Source organism: Pholcus phalangioides, unplaced genomic scaffold (genome assembly GCF_987345545.1).
Source record: "Pholcus phalangioides strain wild (caught in Gottingen) unplaced genomic scaffold, Ppha-v1.0 ptg000011l_1, whole genome shotgun sequence".
Taxonomy (NCBI): Eukaryota; Metazoa; Arthropoda; class Arachnida; order Araneae; family Pholcidae; genus Pholcus; species Pholcus phalangioides.
In genome coordinates, this window is record NW_028301604.1 from 51,618,294 (window position 1) to 51,641,087 (window position 22,794).

General features: G+C 36.2%; 1 protein-coding gene across 2 annotated transcripts in view; it reads right to left on the reverse strand.

Moving 5' to 3' along the window:
- Positions 1-22,794, reverse strand: part of LOC149080544 (cytochrome P450 4C1-like) — a 44,771-nt gene that overhangs the window by 12,525 nt on the left and 9,452 nt on the right. For both annotated transcript variants that reach the window (XM_089239643.1, XM_089239644.1), the window contains exons 4-7: positions 18,624-18,817; positions 15,813-15,879; positions 15,555-15,681; positions 4,841-5,035 (exon numbers count right to left, since the gene is read on the reverse strand). In XM_089239643.1, the coding sequence (XP_089095769.1) occupies positions 4,841-5,035; positions 15,555-15,681; positions 15,813-15,879; positions 18,624-18,817 (583 nt within the window). The remainder of the gene's footprint in view (positions 1-4,840; positions 5,036-15,554; positions 15,682-15,812; positions 15,880-18,623; positions 18,818-22,794) is intronic.

The following is a 22,794-nucleotide window of genomic DNA, read 5'->3' on the forward strand; positions in this document are numbered from 1 at the left end:
ATGCGTATGTGCACTTAAAGCATTTTTTTAATTGTGCTTGGAGTAAACAGTGGGCTGATTGCATTATTGAACGTGATTTTGAGTGGCTAGCGCAAGAATAAGGAGAGATTGTGTATTTGGGGGAAGACCATTTGACTGGAGGTTCACGAGTCCCTCATTCAAGAAATAGTGGAAGAACATGGTCACATCCACAGGCGAACTTATGGAACTGCACGGCGCGCCTCAGCAAGAGCTTCTGCGCGGAATCTCGTCTGAGGAAGACGAAGAGAGAAATGAGGAGTCCCTCACTTCAAACGAGATTAAGAGATGTGTTGAACGTGAAATTCTGTGCAAAACTTTGTATAAGAGAACCACCCCAAATAAAGCTGTAGCACTGCGAGCAATAAATCTGTCCAACATTAGTGCGATTTCTCATTTCCGAAATAAGCAAAAAAAAAAGAGGCAACAGCAAGTGTCGTAGATAGGGTTGTTTTTTACAGTCACACAAAAAGAATATAGAAGAAGTGAGTCCTTAAGTCAGCCTAAACGATAGTCTTCCTCTTTCTGGTCGTTTAGAGTGAGTTAATTTGCAAACATTATCGTTATTGCATGTTTATTTATGGCATTATTATAGTTCTTTCATTGTATTATTTATTATATTATTTTGCATTATTGAATGAATGATGTTTTTATTAGTAATTTTCATGTGAATGGATAATTGTTGAACGAATTATCTAAGTTTCCATTATTTCCTATGAAGAAGTTTGATTCGAATAACGAGCAATTCGGATAACGAGCACGTTGGCGGAACGGAACGGATTAAGCTCGTTAACCGAAGTTCCACTGTAATTCATTCCTATTTAATATGGAATTTATAGTAAGATTGTATGCAAGGACACATAATGAAAACGCTAAAACATAAAAAATATTTGATGGATTTTTTTTCGAGAAAGCGTAATTAAGGTTTTAAGTAAGGGATGAAGCCAAGCTAAGGTGACAAGTAATTTTGGTATTTCAAGACAGTTCACAATTTTCTAGAATTATGTTTAATATTCTCGGGAACCTGAAAAAAGTAATTTTCTTTCATTACGACCAAAAAGACAAAGGATATTTTCTGATAAACAATCAAAATGCAAGCAAACAGAGATCTTTGAAATTTCCACTAGGCAAAAAACCTTATGAATTTAATTAAAAATGCGCTGAAGGTGAATGTATTACTTGTAAAAAGTTGACTGAACATTATTGAACTGTTTGTTGAACTGTATGTCTTCCAAGTGAAAAAAAATTGTTATTACTGAATTACAGAAAGGCAAGGGAGAGGGAAAATTATGCCAATCTTTTCCTATTGACAAGAGAAACAATCCAAAGTACAAATAGGTAATACGTAATACACATATGAGGTACTACAGGCTCCTCTAGGTAGTTATAAGGCAATTATTAAGGTATTATAGGTTCTTACTGTTAAACAGAAACGTGAAAGTAGGGATATGCTTCTCTGCTCTCGGTGATGGCACTCTTTACCTTCTTAAAAAACACAAGGGACAGGTTATAAAAATATATTTCGTAACCACATGTCCTTTACGACGTGACACGTCACTATTACCGATACTCCAGCAAGACAATTTCCGTAAATATAGCTCAAAAGTTATTATACATTACTTGAAAGGCAACAGAATGAGAGTTTTATGAATGATAAAGTTAGAGCCATAACTTGAATACCATCAAGCATTTATGGATTGAGTTCGATAGACGAGTCGGAGCCAGAAATTATTTCAATTCGATGGTTTTCTCAATTGTGTGAAAAAATAATGGGAAAAATATCCACTCACACACACACACACCATGGGACGAACTCATTGAGCTTGTCCCATGGTCCATATTTGTCCACCAGAACATGTCAAGTAGTTTTAAAATCTAAACTGCTTCCAACAAAGTGTTGACTGATTCTATTTTTTTATGGTGTCCAATGCATGACTGATTTGATTATTTAGTAGGTGTTTGCTTTCTTGTTTGTTTGTGTCAAAAGACTTTCGACCAAATATAAAAGTAAATAAATTTTTTTCTGAATTTAAAAAATTTAGATACGCAATTTTTTGTGTTCATAATAGTTTGTAATAAGACTCTGTGTTTGTTTCATAGGATGAAAAATTAATACAAATTTTGCAGGCACATTTATGGTTTTCAAAAGACTTGAGCGCTACTGTACGTTAAGAAAATATTTTCTATTTTTAAAACACCCAGAATACGGGAGTATAAAGGCCGAAACACGCTACACTAATGTGACGCGATTTCACGTCATGTCAGAGACGTTGTGAATTCTGATTTGTGGAAATTCTGTGACGTGGGAGTTCCACGTCACATAGTTTTTACGTCATGGAATTTCCACGAATCAAAATTCACAACGTCTCTGACGTGCATCACGTCGCGTCAGTACAGTGTGTTTCGTCTTTAAATTTTGCTTGGGCGCAATTTATGTTCTATCCACTACAGTTGTTCGAGAACAAATGAACTTCTGTAATGTGAGAGGGAACTATTTTTACACAGTTGAACAAAAATCATGAAACCTTATTAGGATTTATGTGGAATATACAAGGTGTTTCAAAAATAATCATTCAATTTAAAAAAAATCATGACTATCCAGCTTTTAATCCGTTTTGATCGAATAATGTATAGGTAGAAAGAAAGAAATCTCGAGTTTCACACAGTTGCTAACAGGTAGCGTTAACGCTCTTTCTTCGGCCGCAACTTCAGTGTTTGTCAAGATGGCCACTGCACAACAGAAATCGTTTTGTGTTCTAAGCATCGCGAAATGTAAGTTCAAAGTGCGAGTCCATAACAACTGTTCATCGTGCTTTTCGTCGACAATACCCTGGTGTTGCACTTCCTACCACTTAGAGCATTAGGCGATACGATGGTATAAACAATTCCAAGACACGGGTTGTTTGTGTAAAGGGAAATCCCCTTGCCGTCCCCGCATGTCAGATGAAAATGAGAAGTGCATCCAACAGAGTTTTGCACGTAGTCCACAGATATCCACTCGCAACTCGCAGTGGATGTAAACATACTCGCAGAAGTTTAGGGCGAATTTGACTACCTTATAGACATATGCCGTGCAGCCTAAGGTAGACATATTGAGCACCTTTAATTTGGTTTGTAAAAACTTTATGATTAGCCATGTAATGTAAAATTAACCTCAAGTGTCTATGTGTTCAATATTTTCCGTAATATACGTATTTCAAATCGGGTGATTCTTTTTGAAACACTCTGTATTATTCCAAAAAATAATTTGGCCTGTAATTAAATTTCAGCCAATTAGATTTAATATTATGTATGCAAAACCATAGGCGGAGATAGACATGGAAGTCTGGGGGGATTGCACGATAATGAAAGCTGAGGAAAAACAAGTTAACCGTTAATTGTCGTAAATTGAATGTTTCTTCAACTGAAATCACAGGCAGTCACATATTTTGCACATAAAAAATTGCACAAAGCATCTGCGTATTGCATACAAAAAAAGATTAGACCTGGACTTAAATCTTTTAAATGCATAGAAAAGAATTATTTATTGGTCCTTTTCATCAATATGCGCAAAAAAGATTTCACTCCCATATTTTCATAATGCTGTTAGGCCGGGATTATACTATAAAACTTTTATAATAGTTCTTTTATAAGACTTGAAAAATGCAACCAATAAGCGTCTCGGTTACACTCGAGCAAATGTATCCAACAGGCTTACTGGTTGTTTTTTTCCAAGTTTTGTAAAAGATCTATAATCAAACTCGATCTATCTCGAAAAAGATAGAAGTCTGGAGGGGGGGGGGCACGATGATATCTATATATACGCAAATACATTAGATCAGTCGGCTTTACCTTTGATGCTGGGGAGGGGGCCGTAACTCCGCCCATGATTAAACTTTTATAGTGTAATCCCGGCCTAACTTCAATATTGACCGAAATGGAGTGAAACATTTTTTGCTTGGGCATCTGTTTACTTGGCACTTGCTATACTGTCTTGCTGAAAATTCATTGTAATTTGCCGTATGCTTGTAGAGGCCGGGTGGTAGAACGTATTGGTATTGTAATGGTCTAAGGCTGGTATTACACTATAAAAGTTTCATAAAATTTCATTTATAAAACTTGAAAAATTCAATCAATAAGGCTATCGGTTGCATTTTCTCGAATGTAACCGATGATCTTATTGGTAGCATTTTTCAAGTTTTATAAAAGGACTTTTATCAAAATTTTATAGTGTAATCCCGGCCTAAGAGAGATTTATCTCAATTGGTTGAAATACTAGTTTGCATTTATTTATAAAAAATGCAACAGTATAAATCGGAAATGAACTTCATAATTTCAATTATGCACAAGTGTTTCTTAGGGGTCTGTTTTTGACCTCATCTTGTAACTGTTTTTTTCCAAAACTCTCAGAGGGTAAGATTTGATCTGTTTGCTGAAGATTATGCGTAATCGACCAGAACGTGTATAGGCAAAAGCGAAGAGCCATCGGGTCATTTGTGATATGTAAACAAAACGGAAAACTTTTGCTCGTAATGCGAATCATCGTTTATCGAGTCAATATTTGCACAAAATTTTTTCTCGTATATCGTATACTATACCTTATAATTACAGAAATCTAGCGTGTACACATATACGCCGCAATTATTGTACTACTAATGACAACAATTTCAGTTGGATATTAGTGAAATTGAGAGTTTCCACAAAACTTGCCAGATTGAGGTTCAAAATTTTTCATCACCAATATTTTCTGAGAAAATAGTTTTCAAAAAAGATTGACTACGTGCAAGATTTCCATTTAATACTGAAAGACTAGTGTTATTGGAGGAAATAAACTTGAACTCACAGCAAACATGAATGTATCTACTTCTTCTCTGATGTCTCGTTCTGTTAATTTGCCATCTATTAGATGCTGATTTAATAGAAGATCTAGAAAAGCTTGTCTTCGTTTTGTACCACAATTCATATCGGAGATGTCATTATTAGCGATTACGTTTTTCATCATATTCACCACCATTTCTTGTTTCCTATCTTTTATGACCTGTAACAAAAAAAAAAATTTAATTGACTTATGCAAGGGAATAGGGTGAGATAGACTTGAAAGTCTGAGGGGCATGATGATATCAGTTCACATATACCCATATACAGTCAGCGTCAATACGGGGATACGAGGGGGGCGCCCCCCTCGTATACCCGCTCATGTTCAGGGGTGGGGAGAGAAACATCGCGCAAATAAAACAATGTTTATTGTTTATACGTTTTAGATAAACAATAAGCTTATTTCACCCCGCTTGACCAGTGAGATGGAAAAAAGAAGAAAGATGATTTGAGCTGAACAAAAAAAAACCTGAGCATGGGAAGACTGTATCGCTGGAAACCTACACAATACAATTAGAATTAACGTTATTCTTTTTGCACCAGAAAGAAAAAACGGAACTTGAGAACTTTGAAACCAGAAGCAGAACGTCACGCCAGAAAGAAAGGGAGGAGTAGAGTTTATACTCAGTCGTAATATAGCCTCTAGAAATAGCCTTATCCAGTTGACTTAGGTCGTAATAAAGTAGTATAAATACAATTACAAATACCACAACGGGAAAAGTACCCGGCAAGGTGGCTGAAAAAAACAAAACTGTGTACCTCGATTATCCAGAAAGCATATTAACCTGTATAAAAATTTTCATACCCTCAGGGAAAGGGGATGAGAGCCGAGCATCAAATTATTGTACAATTAACGTAAGATTGAACAAAGGTTAATATTACTGTATTTAGTAATTAGAAGAAACTATTATATTATTTAATATATGATTATTTGGATTATTGAAACTTGTTTTGCATAGCAGCCGTTTCCTTACAGCCAAAAAAAAACAAAAAAAAACTGAGAGCACAATCTATAAAGCCAATTTTTATTGCTTTATTTGCAGTCAGTACCTGTGACTTGAAGGGAGCCCTAGAACATGGTTTTTCAACGTAAAACTTGGAACCCGTGATAGTTATAAGTCTGTTCCGCGGAACCCTTGATGATAATGAGGCTGCTCTACGGAAGTCAAACAAATTTTTGAACATTTATCCAAAAGAAAGTGTGTCTGTGTGCCTTCTCAACAGCATCATAGCCCCAGGCCAAAATGAAAGAGGGCTTGGGCACCATCTCTTAATTTACATATTTATTGTCATAAATCATTGTGTCGGATCTTATCGTGGAAGTCCCCAAGGCAAATGAGGTCCCCGGTGGGACTCATGTGTTAAGATGGTCCAGGGTATCCCGTAAATACACGTAAATTTCGCAATTCAAGAATTTCGCCATTCACTTCTAGTGCAGGGTTTTCCAACGTGAAAGCTTACGCGGAACCCTTGATAATTACGAGACTTTTCCGCGGAACCCTTAGCAAGTTTTGAATATTTCTTCAATGTACTAGGTGTCCCAAAAGTCAGCATGTGCTCTGTGGAAAAAGAATCCAAACTTGTAGTAGATAAAAAGTGTCTAAATAAATAAATATATATAGAGTTACACATAGTATGACCATATAGTCATATTTCATCGTTTTAGTAAAAATGTTAATTTTGTCAAGCTGCTAAAAAATACTCACCTTTTTGAAATTTTTAAATCGTAAATTCGTTATTTTAACATGAACTGTAGGCCCTACATCAATGAAAATGTACGTTTCTTTTTTTTTTGTCATCCTAGTAATACACACAGATTCAGAATAACGAAAAACATGCTTGTTTGATCATTTCTTTTCTCCACCATCTTCATTTTCTGCACAATAGGACTAATTGGACTGTCAATTACACAGTTCACAGCCGATTCCGAACGGCTTTTTTTATGTTTCTCACCGAGTGGTTCGCACTCCAAATGTATGGTGTGCAGACATCCCTCAATAGCAATGTGCTGTTTGATCATCATGGTGCTGTTTTTGTAATAGCTCTTGTTTCAGAGAAGGCACTGGCAAGGACAAAAGAGGGTATCAAACAAACGAAATACCTGAACATCTCGTGGCACAGTTCGCGAATATCTTATCGACCTGGACCACCATAGTCGTATTCCACAAATACCCGCGGTTTTTTAATCATGACAACCAATAAACAGTATCACTTATTTCTCGTTTAAGTATTCACATTATAATTCACGAAATGCAAGAAGCTGTCAAAAGAACAAGAAAATTGTAAAACAATGTTTGATGAAATAGTCTTTTTTTTATTAATAACACATACAGAACAAGGGAAAAAAATTACAATTCAGTGCACTTGGTCAACCGGGTTGAATGTGAACTTTGACATACACCATTCTCATACGAAATATAGGACGAGTGGTCAAAGGAAGAGAAAGAGTGAATTCGCCCTTCCCCCCGGTCCAGTACTCCAAACCAACACCAGCTATAGTAAATATGAAGATTAAATTATTCAGATTTTTCAGCACAAACTGAAATCGTTATCTTAGAGGAGCGAAAAATTCTAACTTGAGGAAAAACATAAAACATGAGGTGAAAGGACGGTCAGTTTTTAACAATTGACTCCATGTAGGCTTTTTCCTGGAGCATGCTAAATATTTGTTTGTCACGTGATGTTACATGACGAGCACTGATCAGACATTGAGAGGGAATATGTGTTACTGGGGTGCGGAATCTGGAAACTTTCGGTGAACTCACCCACCCACATATATGATGATCACTCGTGGGAAATTTCCCTTAGGCTTTTCTTTCAACATTAAACAAAATAATAATTGGAAGAAAAAAATTGCAGTTCAATGTCAATGCCTTTCTTCGAGTTCTTCTCGTGTGGTTCAAATGACCCCAGACCCTCACGGACGAGGACGGGAGCAAAAAGGGAGGCAACAAGACATTCATGAGTCGCAAAAACTTCAATTAACCGGGTCACCAGACTCCCCAATTGGAACCTCGAATCCCCCCCCCCCCAGCTCCACCCGTTCAGAATTTTTTTTTTCAAACCGAGCACAACTCAGGTCTATCACCATTTATGGGTGATTTACTACCTGGTGAATTGTGCCGGAGGTGTAACTGTGTGTATCTAACAGTCTGAGTGCATATGTAGTGTTGTGTTTGATTTTTCGGTGCTGCCGTCTATACTTCAGAAGGGAAGTGAGTGATGTGTTGTGATTGAATTACATTTGTGCTGTTTGTAGGTCTGTTGCGAGACTTTTTAACGGGGAGATCGGCTCACATTCGTGCGTTGAAGCTGTGAACCACAACCCGTCCGGAATATAGTCTGAAAAAATACCCCTTCAAAGCACTAAACAGGCAATCAGCAATGTGGACAGCTAGCCGCGACGTCCTTGACGAAGGTTGGCGATGCCCCCTGAGAGCCGCGACGCATGGTTTGAGAAACACTAATGTCCAGTATTTCGGTTTTTTTCCTTTTAGAGATCTTTTAAAGAGCTAGATTCAATTCATTATCTGCTTCACTTAGATATGAAAAAGAAAACAAACAAACAAAATCTCTTTCTTGAAAAAGTGAAAAATTACGTTTTTTTTCTTTCAAATCTTCAGGAGAATAATATTTATAAGCAACGGTGATGTAATGAGAATTACAGTTATTTAACTAATTTATAACATGATTTTGAAAAATTTAATGTTATGGGTAATTTTTCTCAAGAATGACTATTATATAACAAACAAAATGCAATTAAAACCATTGAATTTTTGTGATATTTTCTTTGGGGTCTATGGGGCGGCTGGAGTCATTTTCAGAAGTTTCTTTGTACGATTTTCACCCTTATACAACGTTTTCACGTGGCCTCTCACATAAACGAGGTTCTATTTGTGGTTAAGAATCTATAGAATGGGAAAAATAACCTCGGCGAGTTAGAAAGTGTTTTCCTTTTCTCTGTCTTATGATTGCTATTTAGGATTTGCTATTCAGAAAAGAGAAGAATCCGACATCATGAAGTTCAATTGGAGATCACAGAGAAGCGAGACGGGGGCACAGAATCCAAAGAAACAATTTAAAAGTTCTGCATCTTTGGAGGAAGACCCCTCATAAAATCTGCATGCAAGGCTTGAGTTTCGTGAGTACCAACTCCCAGGAAGTCGTCTTATAAAAAATTACTTCAGGTGAAGCAGTCATAAGACAATTGTTGAAGCTATCGGGGTTCCGGGATTTTTAGGATTCCGCCAAAGTAATAGAACTGACCAAACGGTGGGCACAATTCATTAGAATCGAGGCAAGACTATCTTTGTTGTTTTTTTTTTTTTTTGCTTCAACTCATTATGTCTGTGCTACAGAGATATGTCTAAATGTCGAGAGACGTTTCTAGTCCAAGACTAGTTTTTCGCTGTCATCATCCTACTCCCCCTTTCCGCCTGGTCTGAAATTCTGAAGGGGGAAAAATTAACCAATGGACGGCAACATTAAATAATCTTGACAACTGTAGGAGAAACGTATTACTTTTTGCAGATTATGACAGTTCTACTTCACAAACATCTACTATATCATTAATATTTGTTCCTCTCTAGCGGGTGAGTTCAAATACAAATACAAATACAACGCCACAACAGGCAAAATGCCCAACGAGGTGGCTGATAAAAAGATGCCCATAAAAATATGGATGTCATATGTTTCAAAAATACAGCAACCCAATTAAAAATGCAATTAACACAAATTACAAACAATATATACACATGATAAAATATTATACAATGCCCATAAAGAATACTTATGGTTGTCTTATTCTAAGAATGGATAGCTTCTCGATTTACCCCAACATGTTTATCGTATTTCTTTTTAAACGTGTCAATTGTGTTACAATTTACTACCTCCGGGGGTAAGCTATTCCATTTATTAACAACCCTATTGGAGAAAAATTCCCTGCGACACCATAACCTTGCATTGTCCCTCACCAATCGATACTGGTGTCCCCTTGTAAAAGCAGTTGATTGGCGGTGTACTAAAAGTTCATGGTCCATCCTATCCATCCCATTGAAAATTTTGAACACTTCGATCATATCTCCTCGACACCTGCGTTCATCCAATGTAAACATATTCAAAAAATGAAGTCTTTCTTCATAACTCAAGCCCTGTGTGCCAATAAGGACACGCGTAGCTCTTCTCTGCACCCCTTCAACCAAGTCTATGTCCCTCTGTAGGTATGGTCTCCAAAACCTTACAGCATACTCCATTCCAGGACGAACTAAGCCTCGAAAAAGCGGAAGAATGACTTTAGGAGAACGCGAAGAGACCTTTTTGAAAATGAGACCAAGCATTCTATTCGCTTTTTTGACAACCGCTGAACAATGTTCAGAAAACTTAAGTCGCTCGTCAATGAGAATTCCCAAATCGGTGACTCTAGTTGCATCCGGGATAGTGACACCATTCAACTCGTAAGAGAACCGTGGGTTGTTCGAACCAAAATGAGCGACCATGCACTTATCTACGCTAAACGTCATGCTCCATTCATTTGCCCATGCTGCAATCTTGTTTAAGTTGGTCTGGAGCAACTCCCTATCGCTTTCATTTCCGATTACCCCCATTAGCTTCACATCATCTGCGAATTTGCTAGTAATTCCATCGATACCCTGATCGAGTTTGTCGATAAAAAGTGAAAAAAGTATGGGGCCAAGGACACTTCCCTGAGGAACTCCACTTGTGACGTCTGTCCAACCAGAGAATTCCCCGTTCACCATAACTCGTTGCGACCTATCTCTTAACCACGATTCTATCCAATTCAGCAAGTTGCCCCCTATTCCAATCTCGTGTAACCGCTTCAAGAGTTTGCCATGTTGGACCCGATCGAATGCCTTCTGGAAATCAAGGTAAACAACGTCGACATTTTTGCTCTTACCCAAAGCCTTAGTCACGTAATCATAGAAGCAAAGGAGGTTAGTTACACATGACTTCCCCTTCCTGAACCCATGCTGATTATCCGACAATACATTATTCTCGTCTATCCACTTCACAAACTGCCTTTTGATGATAATTTCCAAAATTTTCGAGAGGGAGCTCGTCAAACTCACTGGACGATAATTAGACACCACTTCTCTACTACCCTTCTTAAATATCGGAACAACGTTAGCCAGTTTCCAATCTCTCGGGACGATACCCTCAGCAACACTACTCCTGTATATCTGTGCGACTGGCCCCAACAATTCATTAGCACCTTCCCTGAGAACCCTGGGATAGATATCATCTGGTCCTGGTGCTTTGCTTGCACATACATTTCTTAGAAGATTTAGGACCTCCACGTCTTCCACTTGAATATCGTTGAGCGTTTTATTACCCCATGCAACACCCGTATATCGAATATCATTATCTCCATTAAAAACCGACGCGAAAAAGTCATTGAAAGCACTACACATGCCTACATTGCTCTCTACTTTTGAGCCTCCTATCGAGAGGGGGCCAACTGTCCCCTTACATCCATTATTGACGTATCGAAAAAATGATTTTGGGTCAGAGCCAATGTTATCTGCCAACCTAGATTCAACTTGCTTTTTACTATCCCTTATCGCTTTCTTCAACAGTCTTCTTTTATCAGTAAACAATGATAGGTCACCTCGTCCACTTTTATACTCTCTGAATGCTCTTTTCTTTTCAAGATAAAGGTTCCGCACGCTATCCGTGAACCATAGAGGGTGTGATGTACAAACACGCTTTTTTCGAACAAAGGGTATGACGTCGTGCAAAACAGAGGACAGCTTCGTACTAAATTCTTCCCATTGACTTACCACCCCTACTGATTCCAACCGGTCTTTGAAAACTTCCGCTAACCTTCTTCGCAAAACATCAAAGTTAGTTCTCCGAAAACAAGGAACCAGTCTTTTGCTATCAACCTTACCCGAGGAAAAGTTACAGTGAAATCTGACGATACGATGATCACTGGAAGAAAACTCTTCCCCCACCGAAACATGTTCAACAAGATCCTCAGAACTAGTAAGAACTAAATCCAAAATAGCAGTACCCCTAGTGGCTTCTGATACATGCTGATACAAAAAATTTTCGAGCACCAACTTAAGAAATTCTCTTTCATACTGATTAATTGAAATCCCCTAGTATGAGAACCCTCTTTCGCTTACACATGTAGGAAATTTCATCATGCATATTTCGAATGCATCAAGTTCGAATAACCTTTTTCATAATTATAGCCCGGATTATACGCAAATGCGTACGTGCATATGCATTTGCAAATTTTGACCTTTTTCAGTATTAAATATGCACACAAATGCCTAAAATTGAAGAATTTCAGAATAAATACACATTTTCGTCATATTTATCAACATTTTCAAACATAAGCAACATCTCCAGTATGTTGAACAACGACATAGCACAATATCTGGACCAAATCGTTATACATCGAAATGTCAGAGGAATATCAGATGTCATAACCACGATAAAGGACGACCTCGTCCTATATGGTGCAAATTATTTGACATTAATTGATTAAGTATTTAATTTTTCAGTCGAATATGTATTTGATTCCATGTGAATGATCTTTACATTGAAGAACAACTTGGGACAACAAATTATTTTAATATAATTTGAAAATATACATAGATCTATATAGTGAACCTGATAGATCTATATCAGATTCCCGATATATACTTATAGATTTGATATAGATCTATCTTAGGAGACATAGATCTATATCGTGAATCTGATATATATATCTTTGTCAGGTTCACGATATAGACCTGACATAGATCTATCTTAGAAGACATAAATCTATATCCTGAACATGACATAGATCGATATCGTGAACCTGACAAAGATACAGTATATATCTGATACACAATATGTTGACATATCAAAATCATTTCATCAATTATATTGAATCCATATATTACTGTGTATGATTTATATCGTAGATGTTGCTATTTTAAGAGGAGCAAAATCATATCCACCATAGTTTGATTGCCACTTTATAATTGTACATAATTTTTAATTTAGAAAAATTTGTTCTTGTTTGTGTTGTATATATGTGTGTGTTTTCCATAAAGTTATTTATTATTATTGTTTCTTTTCATGTTTTGTTCATTTTTTACCATACATTGAGAATTTTGACTTTTCTGTGTTGCGTATTTTTTATTTTGTATTTTTTTGTTCTATTAGTATAAATTAATAATTTTAGATAAATAATTAACATATTACACAATACATCAATTCTAATACATTAATTTGTCTTTCATTATGTTGTGTTTTTTTGTATTATATAATTTCTTCAATCATCTGCCTCTAGATGATAAATATGTCTTGTAATTTTTGTGTGCACATGAAAATGAATAAATTTGACCCGATTTGAAATACAAGTAAAAAACCATTACTTGTAAATTAATATTCTAATAGCAACCTACAGCCATGGTGGGCTGATAAGTCATGAAGTGACAGTAAGTCTGACTATGCCTTTTTTACCCAGAACGATATCGTGGCCCGATATAGGTCAATATTGGAAACTGGATTTCACGATATAGATCTATATCTTTGTGCTACCTGGGATCACTGATCGACTCCATCATCCTAGGCTGAAATTTGAGCAAACTTTCCAGTCACCGGTAAATGTGAAAAACAAAATTTATTAAACTTACAAAAATGGTTGGTGATTATGCATAATAACCGAGTTTATCAAATTTCCGTAACTTATATTACATAAGGGGCCGTTCAAGTATTACGTCATCATCGATGGGGGAGGAGGGGGTTTCCGAATTGCTGAATTTTGTTGACAGGGGGGGGAGGGTTTGGATAATGCTTACGTCATCAACCACCCTTTATGAAGATATGAAGATTATGAAGATAAGTTTGTGGGCACTTGAAGTAACATTCCCCCCCCCCCTATTGATAAGTGCCCTACAGAGCCACTTTGGTGATCTCAAAATTTTTCGCGCATCCAAGTGATCTGGAAATGTGTCCGGGCCACTTAACTGCTCTGGAACTGTGCCACGCATCACTCAAGTGATCAGTAATTATATGCCGCGGACCACTTAAACAATCCAAGAATGCGCCGCGGGTAACTTGAGTGATGTTGAACCGCACTGGGGCCAATTAAGTGCTCTAAAAGTATGTCATATGTCACTCAAGGTATCCCTAAATGTGTCACGGATCGCTTAAGTGTTCTGGAACTGTGTCCCGGGTCATTCAAGTGATCTGAAAATGTGCCGCGGGTCGCTTAAATATTCTGGAATTGTACCACGGGACACTTAAGCGATCTGTAAATGTGCCGCTCAGTTCATTTTTTACAAAATTATGTTTGAAGAGGGCAGACCGCATCAGATAACCCCAGAGCCATATTTGGTCCATGGGTCAAGGGTCTTTATGTGATTTATCATTATATGGCTTAGAGGGTGGGTCACAATGAATTTATCAAATTTTGAGTTCATAGCCTTCAAATAACATTGAAATTCACAGAAATTGATTATAATAAAATATAAACGTATTTTCTTCCGAAATTTCAATTAAAAATTATTTTTTTGCATTAAAAAAAAAAAATTTCATCGTGGGGAAGGGGGCGCGAGCCCTCCCCCGTGTACGTATCTGATCTAACCAATATGCGTTAAGATTCAGAGGGACAGAGCTGATGACGAAATTTTGCTGACAAGGGGGAGAGGGGGTCAAAAATGGCTAAAAATTTGCTTACGTAATACTTGAATGGCCCCTAAGTTATGCAGCGGTTCTGTTTTAGTTTGGAAAAATTATTGTGGCCTCGGTATAAAAAAAAAAAAAAAGAATTGTCTACGTTGGTGCTGCCATCTATCTCACAAATTAAAAGTGACTAGTGCACACACAAAAAATTGGCAATAACAAATGTGAAACAACAGAAAATTAAACTTTGGTTTAATATAACTTTGGTTTATAAACTTTGGTTAATATTTTAGCCCGCAAGGGTGCCAGCTCTTATAAGAAGAGTAAAATTATGAACAATCTGCACACTCACGCTAATGGCTTCACGCACATTCGCTAAGCAGGTGGCGAAGAGAGATGAAGCGGGTATGGGCCGCTATCCCACCAAATATGGTCATGGGAATCGCTTTGGCGTCCCCAAAATGTTTGGTCACGAGCCACTTTTGGACTAACAATGATAAAAAAAAAATTTTTGGAACATTCTTTTTTTTTTATCATAATACATTCGGGTAATATAGAATGTGCCCAAGGCCCCCAACTCCGGCATACGCCTCTGCTTCAAAGAATGCTGTATATATGAAGGGCCCTAAAAAGTTGTGTTTGCCCAGAGGAACAGGTCCTGCAGGCAAACTGGAACCTGCAAAGCCAAAGAGAAGCTCACTAATCATTTGACTACCACATAGAAAATTGTGTTCTGGACTTTTACAGTTAATTAATAATTATGTGTGGGGTTCACGTTTTTTTCTGTCCCATTTAAAGAAATTTTGGTGCCTCTAGAATACTTTGAGAAATAGTCTATGTAGAAAGGGGTTATTTTTAAAAAAGCTTAAAGCAACGATTTTTGATCACCGTAAATTCCTGTTTGCAAACAAAACTCATTGTTTTGAAAAAAAATATCTCGGAACATGTTTGCAAATGTAACGTGAACTAGTTGGCATGGGAAGAATGCCCATTCATCACTCGTAACAAAATAAAAAAAAAGAGGTGGGATGGTTACTTACTTTTGTAGTAAACTGCAGCATCATTTGCACGTTTCGTTTGTAACTTCTTCCGTCTTGAGTCAAATAATAAACAAAATCAGGCCACAACCATGGTTTCATGATCCGATCAGAAAATTGTTCGGAAGCCCTATTTCGAAAAGTATAATTCGTAATACATGTTTAAGTTTGTATCACAAACCAAAGAGTTATTGTTTTCACCCGTCCAATGAATTTGGTTAATTTTTTTTTTTTTATTTTGCAATAAATCACGTGACTTACGATTTCAAAGCATTGATGTAATCGGAACTTTTTCTCTGAGCATCAATTTTTATTCCCATAGCCGTCTCTAAAATGTGTGAGAGAATTAATTCATTAACAAACCATTGTAAATAAAATATTCGAAAAAATGAAAACAACCGAGAACGTAAAATGGTAGTAACATCTCTCTCCTACCAATTTAACAATCTAGCTATCTTATTCAGCTGTACTGACGAAGACAAAACAGTTTTGCCATTTATCTTTAAGGTTGTAAAATCTAAAGTTTATCACACGCGTATCTGTCCAATTACAGTATTTCATAGACGATATGTTAAATGAAATTTCAAAACATTCACACGTACATCAACAGATTTGAGTGTTATTTATGAGCATAACATACAATCCTTTAAATTTTGGTCTTAAACCTCCATCATCACTGGCTAAATGTACTGTGAAAATAATAAAACATTTCATTGATAGAATATTTTGCAATCGTGTTTCCACTAATACAAGAATTTTGCTTAAAATTTGACATAAAAATGACTTTCATAGAAAATTATATAAGTAGTCCAAACGTTATTACTGTTTACACCATTTCGAGACACTTTCTGTCAAAAAATGCTAATAAAGTTCACTCCAGTACTATTTTATAGAAAAGTGTCTAAGAAAGGTAATCGGATACCTTAAATTCCTGGCACTCCCAGCATACCACAACATATTTTTTCCTCAGACACCGCACAAGTTCCGAATCTGAATATTACCCGACATAGAGGAGAGTGGGGTAATGCCGCTACCTTAAGACAAAAACTTTTTTTCGGACTTTAGATATTAAAAAATATTTTTCAGTTAATTTAAAGACATTAACAAATCATTTCTGTACCTTTTGTTATTTTTGAAAAAAAAATTCTTCTCTTTTATAACTTAGATATATAAAAAAGAAAGAAAACCATCATTCATCTCATCCATACACCATAAACCAAACATCTCTGTATTTGTTTCGTCTATCCATCTTTGATATTGCAATCATCTGTATCCATACTACCTGTCTACCCATCTTGTTTGGGGGGTGGGAGAACAAATCAACTAGTTGACTAGCGCAAAGTTTAGGTTGAATCCTTTGAAAGCACTGTGAAAATCTATGGAAAAACTAAAAGAACGACATGTATCCCATTTTGTTGAATTTGTGAAAATAATCTAAGAAGAATAACTTATATATATATATAAAAAACCCATTTCATTTTGTAGTGTGATATCCGGAGTACTTTACGACAACAGCTGAAAAAATCATTTCATTTCGTTAAATCTTGGAATTTTATGTGAACGTAAAATTGTCATGTTTCACTTGCATTTTTCATCATAAATTAAGAATTATCCCTTATATATTGTGTTTGTATGTATTTTTTCTGTGTTTATTTTTTATTTGACATCAGTAATTTTGTCTTGTGTTTTTTTATATTTTTTTGTTAATTTTATAAATATTTTATTTATCCCTTAATACCAATGTAATTTTTTTAATCGTCGGTACAGGCATTTTTCTCTAGATGGTATATATGTTTCTCATAATTCAATTTTTTTCTGTATATATAAAAATAATAATTTCATTTGAAATAGAATATGTTAAAATTAGTAAAAGATAGTAAATTGTGTGTGTGTGTGAATGAGAGAAAACAGCTGAGAATTCGTTCATCTCCAGAAATTGAATATGTCGGAATTAAAGATTGGAAACCAAAAACTGATTTTGGAAAGCATTCACTGTGAGAACTTTTATGAAAGAAACAATGGATTCACACTGAATAGTTAGGGAGGAATAATGTGTTCAGTTGGTCGTTCAAAGCGTGCCCTTTGAAAGTAATAAGTGTCACTCACGTAGGTTACGTTCTAAGTCACGATATAACATGCGATTTAGAAACAGTAAAAAAGGACTTTCATTTTGAAGTCTTGCTGGCTAAAAATTCCTTGTGGACTATTTTTTTTTGAATCATTTTTATGAGTTTTAACATTTTTATCATTTTTCTGAGTTTTAACATTTTTATCATTTTTCTGAGTTTTAACATTTTTATCATTTTTATGAGTTTTAACATTTTTATCATTTTTATGAGTTTTAACATTTTTATCATTTTTATGAGTTTTAACATTTTTATCATTTTTATGAGTTTTAACATTTTTATCATTTTTATGAGTTTTAACATTTTTATCATTTTTATGAGTTTTAACATTTTTATCATTTTTATGAGTTTTAACATTTTTTCATGTTATTTATCCCTTTTTTTATAAAAGTATTATTATTTTATTGAATACACACATGCTTCTGAGAAAATTGGTGCGAGAAAGAATAAAAGTTAAAATGTCGTGTTCACTCTTTAGTTGACACCCATCATATCGGATACCGTAGTTTATTTTTAGCCTTTTCTTATTCTCATCACTATTCGAAAAAAAATGCCTCTCGTGGTAACAATGTCTGCTAAGGAACATAAAGTTCATGAAAAAAAAAACTCGAATAAACATACAGATATAATATTTTATAGTACTGACTGAAGCTTCCCGCGTCTCCCGCTAGGGCAGTGCCTGACTCGCTCGCGTCTAGTAACAATACGAAAGCCAGTAGAATGGGATGGCGGAATTGTACCACTCTCCCCTAAACAATTTTCTGAGAAATTCTTAGCGTCAACTAAGCAAAATGCCACGTATATGCTTATTTATATATATTTTAGAAGAAAAAGTTATAAAATAGAATTGCATACGAGATTTGAGCACAATTTGAACTTGAGAAGTTTCAATTGCATTATTATGCATTCAAACACTTGAGAATAAATTTGGAAAATATTCACTCACCACATAATATATCCAAAGTACATAAGGTTATCGGTTGAACAATATCGAACATTTCCCCAGATCTTGTTTTTTCCTTCAAAATACTGACTAGGATTTTCGACTGTTCATCAATAACAGGCTGAAAATCCGAAAGGATTCGGAAATGAAAAGCAGGAGTCAGTAGTTTTCTTCTGTACCTCCATTTCGAGCCATTACTATGATGACAGAGAGAGAAAAAACTAATGTAAATAAATATATATCCTAACATTAAATTCCTGGCACTCCCACAATAATTTGATCGATGAAACTAGGAAAAATGGTAGTGTTTTTATCTTATTTCTCGATATTCTGTATGAATGTGGGATAAACAGCACTGTTTAACATTTAGAAGTAGTTTCACAAAATTTTTTGTCCTACCGCTTCCTTCTTCAGATTTTTTTTCCTCATCGGTCCCCCTCCCACTTAACCCTTTCAGGGGCGGGGGTTCCGCTGCAAAACTACCTGTTTTGGTAGTTTCAGTCAGTTTGTGTTAGGTTTTCAGCGGAATGTTTTTTTTTCAGCCAGTTGGTGGTTTAGAAGTCGTCGATTTGGAAAAAAATGTTATCAATTATCTGGAGAAAATTTTTCAGCTACAAACTCTCGTATTTTTTTTTAAGTTATGAAACAAAGAAAAATTTTATTGATAATTTCTATATTTTTTTTTCAAAGATTTAAGGTGGTTTCATCGATAGACCACCACCTACTTAGAGCCAAGTGTGAAATTTTCTTGTTGCTACAGTGTAGTATGATATGCTTCCAAGCGAATTATACATTTTTGGAGAAGTTGGTATAGCAGTAGTGTAAATCGCAAAGATGTGCCTTTTGTAGTACCAAAGAAAAGCCCCTTTGGACAATTACTAGGTGCAGTACTTGTAAAGTACCACTGTGTTCTTATCAGAAGGATGTCACAAATGAAAATTGAAATTTTATGACGTGCCATTTTTCTAACGGTCAGTTACGTGCCAAACTCGAACGAAAGTACATTTCTCCGCCAGCAGCGGGTTATCACTTCTTGAAAATTAACTGAAATATTCAATCCCATTAGAAGCCAAGTTTTGGCTTCCTTCACGATTGGCGTTTTTTCTCTCCATGTAGTGTGATATTATAACCCTGATATTACGTATAACGTACGTATTCGCTTATGTTGGCAAATTTATCACCAGATTTGTAAAGTGTTAGCCAAATGAGATCTGTTCGAAATTTTTTTTAGCCAAATCAACACTTTTTTACCAAAATGTGGCAATTTGTTTACCTTTAATATCAAGTCAAACTTTTTGAGGGAACGTCCTCAAATTTTTTGAGAGATACAGTGCGTACGTGTTTACTGCGCGATCGTTATTTTACGTTGTCGTTTTAATCAGATTACATGTTGATCAATAAAATGGCAATATTTCTTTGGATTTTTTTGAACTTTCATTGAAACTGTTATGCGTAAAAGTCTTTCATGAAGGATATAAAAATTATAGCTTGTGTGACTGGTGGAAACAGTAAAATAGTAACAACGATTCAATCGGAAACTTTTAATCAAACTTATTATCTTATGAATTGATCTATTCAAAATAATTTTTGGTTTCGGATTTTTTCTATTGATTACACTACTGAATACTGATTTTGTTCTAAAATTTTTTTTTGTGATTTTAGGATGCTTTTGGGTCACTGATTCCGGATCTGACATTGGTTTTATCACATCGGCCTAGTTTTTGGGTTGAAATGAAAGTTGAATTTCAATGATAATACTATAAGCCAGGTACGGATCTATGGGGGGAAGGCGCTCGAGCACTGATCAGGTTCCCCCAAGGAAAACGCGAAAATTAATGAAATTTTCGAAACTTCGAAATTTTCATGAACATTTTCAATCAATCCGTTGAAAATTACCCGTATAAACGTTTTTGTTTAAATAACTGCTTCAAGAAAACTTCGACTGAAAAATAGGAAAAGCCAGTATATTTTTTCAAAAAATTCTGGACGGAGCAAAAACAGAAAAAATCGGATGTATGGTCACCCTATTCACAGTGTATAACTCATTTTATTTATTATTATTATATTGTAAAATCACCCTTCCTAACAATGAACTTTGGATCCGCTGATGCCACAAGCAGCATACAAATCACATTGACCTGTGCGAAATGTAAATCATTAAATGAAAAGTTGCAAGGAAAATTTCCACGCAAAAATTCATGCTGCAGACCGAAATATTGATATTATTCTTTATGTCAAAGACTAGAGCCGATTCGGCAAAACCAACACCAGTTTCGAAATTAGCAGCCCCAGTATACCCTAAAGCCATTAAAACTTCCTTTGGGAACATGAAAATGTTTTTTTTCTAGCCCAAAATTTGGCTATTTTAACCTACTCACAAACGTTTAGTTTTGCGGTAGTTATTAGAGCCAGTGTACAGGGTGTTTCAAAAAAATCATCTGCTTTAAAAAAATCATAACTATTCAGCTTTTAATCCGCTTTGATGGAATAATGTATTGGTAGAAAGAGGGAAATCTCTAATTTCACGCAGTTGCCGACAGGTAGCGCTAACTCTCTTCTTTCGGCCGCCACTTCAGTGTTTCTCAAGATGGTTTCTCTTCCCTTGCAGAGCGATATTCAAACTTTACTCGACCTGTCCGATAAAGCATGAGAGAATCATCTATTGTATTTGTTAGATATGACCCAACTGAATGAGTTCGAGCAGTATATATGAAAATAATAATAAAAGTTTGTATAAACAATCATGAAGGAAAAAGAAAAAACACCTAATTCCTCAATTTTATTGCGGTATGCTCAGGGCCGCAACTAGATGCTTGGTCAGCCGGGGTAAGCACGCATTTTGGCGCCCCCTCATAATGTTGAAGGAGAGGTTAAAGAGTGAAATTTGCGCTCCATCTAGTCCGGCGCTCGGGACACCAGACCCGCATGCACGGCCCTGGGTATGCTTCTAAATCATGTCCGTCTCTGAGTTTGACATGACGTCGTAACAGTTGTTAGAATAATTTTATCTCCTGATCGGAAGTCCCTTGTCAGTACGGACTTTTTCTCAAGTACAGCTGGGTCCACACCGCTACGCTACGGGGATATCATACCACAACACAAACTGATAGCGACTTAAAACAGCAGAAGAATGCAGAACAACTTTGAACGGAATGAGGTTTGAGCAGCTTGTTCCATGTGGAGCGTGCGATAGTACCGATCATTGTACCAAACAGCGCTACGCCTCGGAAGAAGAAAACTCCGTCCAAACCGAACGCGCACGAATGTGCTACTTTCTTTGGTGTACCGAGTTCCAGTGAATCGCGCTCCGGCAAGAGCGAGAATACTCAATTTTGCGCTGTTCACCGTCCACATCGATCGCACGGTTCCCAATACTTCACCTGAAAAACCAATTTTCCGCTATAAAGGTCTGGACACACATATCCGCACCGTGCCAGGACCGTAGCTCGGGCGTCAGTTGGCCGTGGCTCGGCTCGTTCCTCTTCAGACCACACCTTTCCGTGTGTTGCCCGTGTCGCTGCCGTATGCTGACTACGAAGCTGTGTCGATTGCTTCAAGTCTTTAACGCAGCCGGTTCGGTGTAATCAAAATGTTCAGTAAATTAATTAACAAGAGTAATTTGGATATAATAGCCCTAGCGTAAATTAACAATAATTAATTGTTCTAAACATTTCTGTAAATAATCTATACATGTATATAAATTTTTTATTTTGGATTGATCTCCGATAGATTTTTTGTATGTGACAAACCCGCAAAAAAGGATAGGATCTATTTAATGCAGCTGAAAATAAAAAGACGGCCATTTGCTTAGTTTGACTATATGCATTCTTGTTTATAGTTTGGAGAGAGATTATTTACGGAGTGATAAAAGTGGAGAGAAGAAAAAAGCCATATAGAAATTAAAACAATCTGTGGGGGAGAGGGGTACTCTCTCTTCCTCACCTACACACTCGTTTTTTTATTATTCAGAGTCAACGGCCATCATAAATATAATCATCTGTAGGGGCAGGTGGTGTCAAATTCCGATAACACCTCGGAGAAGTGTATCTCAGCTCAGTAGGAGCATATTGTACGAAAGAGCGAGCATATCTTTTACTCCGTGTGTGTGTGTGTGTTCGTGGAATCTTCTAAACTGAAAATTGGCTCATCTGCAGATGGCAAATGGATATTAAAA